At 49.2% G+C, this 8,255-nt stretch overlaps 1 protein-coding gene across 1 annotated transcript; it reads left to right on the top strand.

Moving 5' to 3' along the window:
* Positions 1-867: 867 nt before the first annotated feature.
* LOC122546961 (tubulin alpha-1C chain-like) lies at positions 868-4,125 on the top strand. Its single transcript, XM_087985278.1, has 4 exons — positions 868-1,003; positions 2,041-2,189; positions 2,606-3,286; positions 3,829-4,125. Exons 1-4 carry the CDS (start codon positions 883-885, stop codon positions 4,123-4,125), a joined length of 1,248 nt encoding a protein of 415 aa, XP_087841404.1. The 5' UTR covers positions 868-882.
* The last annotated feature ends 4,130 nt before the right edge of the window (positions 4,126-8,255 follow it).

Consider the following 8,255-nt stretch of genomic DNA (forward strand, 5'->3'; position numbering starts at 1 on the left):
AGAGGGAATAGGCATTCATAGTGGAGGGAATGATCCACAATAAATTGAGGTTTCCACTAAGGATCGTGCAAAGGCGTGTGAGAGCAGATGGAGATGGTTGTGTGCGAACCTGTTGCTCCCCACACATCTTTCTCCTTCTCGCTACACTGGCTGATGTGAAGGATCACCCTTTGTAGTGCAAACACAGGCATACACACACTCTCTCTCACAGACACTCATAACCCCCGCTCCCCTTCCGACCCCACACACACACACACACACACACACATACATATAGGTTTGTGGGGTGACTTTGTACTCACAGAGTTCCATTTTACTTGGCTCAAAAGCTGCGTGAATCCGTGTAAGACTCCGCAAATCCGTTTTATAGATTAGAATCGGTCTGACCGTTGTGGCACAGACAGCCGCACACAGGGAAGCTCACACCTTCAATACATTATCTGGGCCGACATGTCACCAACTCTTAAGAGTTCATTTGAGAATGTAACTTTTAAATGTTCAGTCATTTACACGTAAAAGAACTGAAACCAACCTGGTCATTCTAAAAGATGAGAGACTTAACAAACAATCCAGGTCTTTTTCAATATATGATTTCAGTTGCATCACGCTGTAAGCTTTTGCTATTAATTCTGTGTCTTTATTCTCCGCAACTTTCTGATGATGGAGCGTCGCTCCGAAGGCTAGCGCTTCCCTTCAAACCTGTTGGCCTAGAACCTGGTGTTGTGTGATTTTTTCCCCTTTGTACAGCAAAATAAATTGTATTTTCTCTCTCTCCTTTAGCGCGAGTGTCTCTCTCTTCACATCGGCCAAGCCGGAGTGCAGCTCGGGAATGCTTGCTGGGAGCTGTATTGCCTGGAGCACGGCATCCAGCCGGATGGGCAGATGCCCAGCGACAAGACCATCGGGGGTGGGGACGACTCCTTCAACACTTTCTTCAGTGAGACCGGGGCGGGCAAACACATTCCCCGGGCGGTGTTCATCGACCTGGAGCCCACCGTGATCGGTAAGAGGAGGGATTGTTGATGGGATTAGAACATAGAACGTAGAAATGTACAGCACAGACCAGGCCCTTCGGCCCAGGCTTATTCCTAATCTAAAATAAACTAACTCAACCTACGCACCCCTCAACTCACTGCTATCCATGTGCATGTCCAGCAGTCCCTTAAATGTCCCCAATGACTCTGCTTCCACCACCACTGCTGGCAACACATCCCATGCATTCAGAACTCTCTGCGTAAAGAACCTACCTCTGACGTCTCCTTTATACCTTCCTCCTGATATCTTCAAACTATGACTCCTCGTACCAGTCAGTCCTGCCCTGGGGAAAAGTCTCTGGCTATTGACTCTATCTATTCCTCTCATTACCTTGTACACCTCGATCAGGTCTCCTCTCTTCCTCCTTCTCTCCAGAGAGAAAATTCCGAGCTTATTCAACCTCTCTTCCTAAGGCACGCCCTCCAGTCCAGGCAGCATCCTGGTAAACCTTCTTTGTACCCTCTCTCAAAGCCTCTGTATCTTTCCTATAGTAGGGCGACCAGAACTGGACACAATACTCCAAGTGTGGTCTCACCAGGGACTTGTAGAGCTGCAGCAAAACCTCGCGGCTCTTCAGCTCGATTCCCCCTTGTTAATGAAAGCCAAAACACCATTTCCTTTCTTAACAACCCTGTCCAGTTGGGTGGCAAATTTGAGGGATCTATGTACTTGCACGCCCAGATCCCTCTGCTCCTCCACACTGCCAAGAATCCTGACTTTAATCCTATATTCGACCTTCCATAACGCATCACTTTGCGTTTATCCAGGTTGAACTCCGTCTGCCATTTCTCAGCCCAGCTCTGCCTCCTGTCTATGTCACGCTGCAGCCTGCAGTCGCCCTCGATACCATCAACGGCGCCTCCAGCCTTCGTGTCGTCGGCAAGTTTACGAACCCACCCCTCAACCTGTCAGCCGGTTTCCTCGCGACACCCCTCACAGCTTGGCAGGAAGGCGTCCTATTTTCTGGAATGTTCCATGCTTTAAATATGGGTTCCCTACCTGCAGATGAGGTCCGCACCGGCACCTATCGACAGCTCTTCCACCCTGAGCAGCTCATCACCGGCAAGGAGGACGCGGCTAATAACTACGCCCGGGGCCACTGCTCCATCGGCAAGGAGATTGTGGATCTGGTCCTGGATCGCATCCGGAAGGTGGTAGGTTGTGTCATGGTGATGGTGTCCAAATCCCAGCTGCACTAAAGGCCCCTTGTCATTATTAACCGCTCACATTATGCATATCCCACTATCTCTGTGCAAGTGAGGCCGCACTTGTGGGCATATGATTCTAACGCGCACATAAACCCTACTCATTGACGTCTGGGTCACTTATTACCGTCAGTGCAATATTCTCATCTATATGCACGCAAAAATGGCTTAGAGATTCGCTTGACACCACACTCGAAGCACAGTCTGTGTACACCCACTGCTACATACTCCTTGCTCATCCAGCTGACCTAGTTACTGCCACCCTCAAGGGGACCCATGCCCACCTCCGCTGTGCCAACCGCTCCCCACTGCACTTTGTGGATTTCTTGTTTCATTTTAATTTTCTGCACCTTATTTGCCCACAGGCTGACCAGTGCACGGGCCTGCAGGGCTTCCTCATCTTCCACAGTTTCGGGGGGGGCACCGGCTCCGGTTTCACTTCCCTCCTGATGGAGAGGCTCTCCGTCGACTACGGCAAGAAATCCAAGCTGGAGTTTTCCATTTACCCGGCTCCCCAGATCTCCACCGCGGTGGTCGAGCCCTACAATACGGTGCTGGTCACCCACTGCACCCTGGAGCACTCCGACTGCGCCTTCATGGTGGACAACGAGGCCATTTACGATGTATGCCGGCGGAACCTGGACATCGAGAGACCGACCTACACCAACCTCAACCGCCTCATCGCCCAGGTGGTGTCGTCCATCACCGCGTCGCTCCGGTTCGACGGTGCCCTCAACGTGGACCTGACGGAGTTCCAGACCAACCTGGTCCCCTATCCCCGCATTCACTTCCCCCTGGTGACCTACGCCCCCCTTATCTCTGCTGAGAAGGCTTACCACGAGCAACTCTCGGTGGCAGAGATCACCAACGCCTGCTTTGAACCGGCCAACCAGATGGTGAAGTGCGACCCGCGCCAGGGCAAGTACATGGCGTGCTGCATGCTGTACCGAGGGGACGTGGTGCCCAAGGATGTCAACGCCTCCATCGCCACCATCAAGACCAAGCGCTCCATCGCCTTTGTGGACTGGTGCCCGACTGGGTTCAAGGTGAGTGTTGGGTTGGTGTTGAATCCACTGGGGGGGGGGGGGGGCTGTGGAAATGTGGAATGTGCAAAGCACGTCGGTTGAGCACAACACGTCTACTCTATCCAGATAAAGAGTTCACCCTCACCCCACAAACATCAGTAACAAATACTTCTCATTTCTGGACCAACGCGGAGCACCGCCCCCCCCCCCACCCCACCCTGAGACTTGAGGTCAAAGTTCTCTCAGCTTCAACCCTCGATTGACGCCCTCAGTCGATCAGGAGAATGTAGCCTGAAAACTGTAGGGAATCGAATCATGGCTTCCTTAGCATCATAGTCACATTGGAAAAGGAGGTGATAAAGACATGAATGAGCTACCAATGCTGCCTTGCTGTGTATATTCCATCAGAGACTGGAGCTTAAAAGCTTGGTGAAGAGGTCAATGTTCAAGCAGATCTGGACACTTGTCCAGTGACGTAACCCAATTCTTAAATTTCAGCTTGAGAATTACATTTGTTTGTCCAGCTGAATCTGGCATAATTTTATTCCCTTTTACCCCAACAGGTCGGCATCAACTACCAGCCCCCGACGGTGGTGCCAGGGGGCGACCTGGCGAAGGTGCAGAGGGCCCTCTGCATGCTGAGCAACACCACCGCCATTTCCTTGGCTTGGACCCGCATGAACCTCAAGTTCGACAAGATGTACGCCAAGCGGGCCTTCGTGCACTGGTACGTGGGGGAGGGCCTGGAGGAAGGGGAATTCCAGGACGCCCGGGAGGACATGGCCTCGCTCGAGAAGGATTACGAAGAGGTGGGGGTCGACTCTTCCTCGCTGGACCGCAAGGCAGAAGAAGAAGAATGAGGTCTATTAATTTATTTGGCGAAAAGATTTTAACTTATTTCACAGTGTTATTTTCAATATTATTTAAGAGAATAAACTTATTTTAAAGGAATTTGTGCGTAGCGATTTACATGTTCAGTGTACGACAATCATTTAAGACTTGGCATTACGTTAGACGATGGAAGAAGTCAATTATATAGCACTTTAATCAAATTCCTAGGGCATGTGCACAGAAGAACATCTTTAATTATGATTTGGAGATTCTGGTGTTGGACTGGGGTGAACAAATGTTAAAAATTGCACACCAAGTTATAGTCCAACAGGTTTATTTGGAAGCACTAGCTTTCAGAGTGCTGCTCCTTCATCAGATGGGTGTGGAGTATAAGATCTATAATTCTGTGTCTTACGATCTTATATTCCACAACCACCTGATGAAGGAGCAGTGCTCCGAAAGCTAGCGCTTCCAAATAAACCTGTTGGACTACAACCTGGTGTTGTGTGAGTTTTAACCCTTTTTATTTCTTTATTTTTTTTTTCTCAGACAATACAGAATCTCCTGGTTGTAATTTTTTTTTCTTTTTTTTCTTTTTTTTTTCTTTCTCTTTTTTTTTAACGCTTCTGTTTTTTTTTCCCTTTCTTTTTTAACCCCCACACTACCACCTAAGTGCGGTAGTGCTTATTTTTTCCCCAGCACCCATGGTGTGTGTGTGCAGGGGTGAGACACAGTGAAAGACACAAAGTGCACGAATCTTTATTCAAATTCCACCACCAGGAAGATAGGAAAACACCCGGGTGGCCAGTGACAAACACTGCCCTTCACATCAAGGGGCAGTGCTGTGTGATCAAAAACAGTGAAGGGGAGGGTAGGGACTAAATCAAAATCGGGTTGGAGGGAGAAATGATGCACTCCACTCCCTGCGGCGCCCACCTCTCCCTGAACAACTCCAGGGTGTTGGTTAACCCTTTTTAATGAGTGATCCTGATGATCTGATTGGTAAAAAGGTTTGAAGGGTAGTAGACCGATTAACATGGTTCTCTCAGAAAGGAAATGGAGATGGACGTCTGATAGATTGGAAAGTAGGAGCTGAGGGAGACCCAGAGAATTCAAGACCAATTTGATAGTGACCCTCACTAAAGACTTAGAGTCATAGAGTCATAGAGATGCACAGCACGGAAACAGACCCTTCGGCCCAACCCGTCCATGCCGACCAGATATCCCAACCCAATCTAGTCCCACCTGCCAGCACCCGGCCCATATCCCTCCAAACCTTTCCTATTCATATACCCATCCAGATGCCTCTTAAATTGTAATTGTACCAGCCTCCACCACATCCTCTGGCAGCTCATTCCATACACGTACCACCCTCTGTGTGAAAATGTTGCCCCTTAGGTCTCTTTTATGTCTTTTCCCTCTCACCCTAAACCTATGCCCTCTGGGAGTTCTGGGCTCCCTGACCCCAGGGAAAAGACTTTGTCTATTTACCCTATCCATGCCCCTCATAATTTTGTAAACCTCTATAAGGTCACCCCCTCAGCCTTTGACACTCCAGGGAAAACAGCCCCAGCCTGTTCAGCCTCTCCCTGTAGCTCAAACCCTCCAACCCTGGCAACATCCTTGTCAATCTTTTCTGAACCCTTTCAAGTTCCACAACATCTTTCCCGATAGGAAGGAGACCAGAATTGCACGCAATATTCCAACAGTGGCCTCACCAATGTCCTGTACAGCCGCAACATGACCTCCCAACTCCTGTACTCAATACTCTGACCAATAAAGGAAAGCATACCAAACACCTCCTTCACTATCCTATCTACCTGCGACTCCACTTTCAAGGAGCTATGGACCTGCACTCCAAGGTCTCTTTGTTCAGCAACACTCCCTGGGACCTTACCATTAAGTGTATAAGTCCTGCTAAGATTTGCTTTCCCAAAATGCAGCACCTCGCATTTATCGGAATTAAACTCCATCTGCCACTGCTCAGCCCATTGGCCCATCTGGTCCAGATCCTGTTGCAATCTGAGGTAACCCTCTTCGCTGTCCACTACACCCTCCAATTTTGGTGGCTAAGGTTCACATCAGTGGAGTGGAAGGATACAGCTTGCTTAAGCAGGATTATGGAAAAACAATGCTTGATTCCTCCTGTCTGGACATAAAATTGCAGAGTTTTGATCATCTTAAGACCCGTATGAGCATAAGTAATACAAATAGGAGTAGGCTTTTTGGCTCCCTCAGCCAACTCCACACTCAATCGGATGAAACAGCATGCCTCGCGTCCACTTTCCTGTGTTGTCCCTGTAACTGTTGCTTCCCCTGCTGATCAAGAATCTACCTACCTCAGCCTTCAGTCCACTCGAGGACTCTGCCCCTCGACTCTCCGTGTCAAGAAGTTCCAAAGACTCTCAACATTCTGATAGGAGAAATTCCTTCTCAACCCCGTCTTAAGATGGTACCCCTTTATGCTGAGCCTGTGCCCCCTGGCCCTAGTCTCTCCCGTGAGGAGAAACATTCACTCTGTCAAACCCCTTGCACATTGAAATGAGATCACCTCTCATTCTCCTAAATTCCACTGAGTTGAGTCCCAACCTGTTTAGCCTTTGCTCATGAGACGTTGCCAGGGTGGGACGGATCTTTGAGAACGCTGGCGGCCTTTCCTCGACAGCGAGGCCTGGTAGGTGGATTCTATAGATGGGAGGTTGGGCCTTTGGGATTGTCCGGGGCCGAGTCCCCCACTCTCTGTAACCGTCTCCGATCTTGAACGGTACAGTTCCCTTACCAGGTAGCGATACATCCAGACAGAACGCTCTGGATGGCGCACCTATAAAAGTTGGCGAGGGTATTCGCCGCCATGCCAAATTTCCTCGGCGGTCTGAGGAAGAAGAGGCGTTGTTGGGCCTTTGTAACCAGTGCGTCCGCATGAAGAGGCCAAGAAAGCTTGTTGTGGATGACCACTCCCAGGAGCTTGCCACTCTCCACTCATTCCACCTCTGCGCTGTTAATGTGTAGGGGGGCATGAGTAACATCCCGCCGAAAGTCGATATGAAGGCGGCATGTTAAGTGTGAGTAAAGAGCTCTGGCAAAACTGGCCATTGGGAATGAGGGAAAATTCCAGTGGCTGGAGCCATACCCGGCACAGAGGAAGATGGTTATGGTCGCTGGACATCGGTTACCTGAGCTCCAGGACGTCATTGGCAGAATTTCTTCAGGATAGTGACCTTGGCTGAAACATCTTCATCTGTTTCATCAAGATCCTTCTCTCCATCATTAAGCCAGAAGGGATATTCATCGCGTAAACCATGAACATGACTGCTCTCTCAGAGACCAAACTGGCCAATACTGGATCAATTATTACTGGCAGTGATCGCTTTCGCTACTTTGGAAAAAAGGTCCGTGATCATCGATTGAGTTTTGCTGTTAACAAATTACAATGTCCGTCACAATCACTGATTGACTCATAGCTCTTCACCCACTAGCAGATAGCAGTTCTGGCACCATCATCTCTGCTTATGCACCACCCCATATATCGATGTCAAAGACAAGGGTCATACCCATGATAATCTAGATGATAGCAGTTGCTACAGAATGATGTCATTTCTCCTTGGCCACTTAAACGCAGAATTTAGCGGAGACATAGGCTAATAGTGAGCATAAATGTGTCATCATGGTGTTGGCAAGTTAAAAGTGAATGTGATAAAGGGCTCATGCCCCGAAACGTCGATTCTCCTGTGCCTTGGATGCTGCCTGACCTGCTGCGCTTTTCCAGCGACACATTTTTCAGCTCTAAAAGTGAATGTGCACTGGCTCCCAGAACATTGCGCGCAGAGTGCTCTCGACGTTATTTCCTTCTTGACCAGACATCAGCAAAATCTGTCATGGCGCTATCTAAATTCCAGGCAATGGCGTCAATTTGACCTGATAGTTACGAGAATGAGATCTGTCCAAAGTTTTTCAAACCCGCCCCCCCAAAATTCCGAATTCCGAGCACGCTGGATAAAGGATCGTCTACCTGTACTGACTCTTTGACAATCACCTGATGAAGGAGCGTCGCTCCGAAAGCTAGTGTGCTTCCAATTAAGGAGAAAGTGACGACTGTAGATGCTGGAGATCAGAGCTGAAAAATGTGTTGCTGGAAAAGCGCAGCAGGTCAGGCAGCATC

This window comes from Chiloscyllium plagiosum, unplaced genomic scaffold (assembly GCF_037043375.1).
Source record: "Chiloscyllium plagiosum isolate Xiang-an unplaced genomic scaffold, Cpla_swu_hap1 HiC_scaffold_51, whole genome shotgun sequence".
NCBI lineage: Eukaryota > Metazoa > Chordata > Chondrichthyes > Orectolobiformes > Hemiscylliidae > Chiloscyllium > Chiloscyllium plagiosum.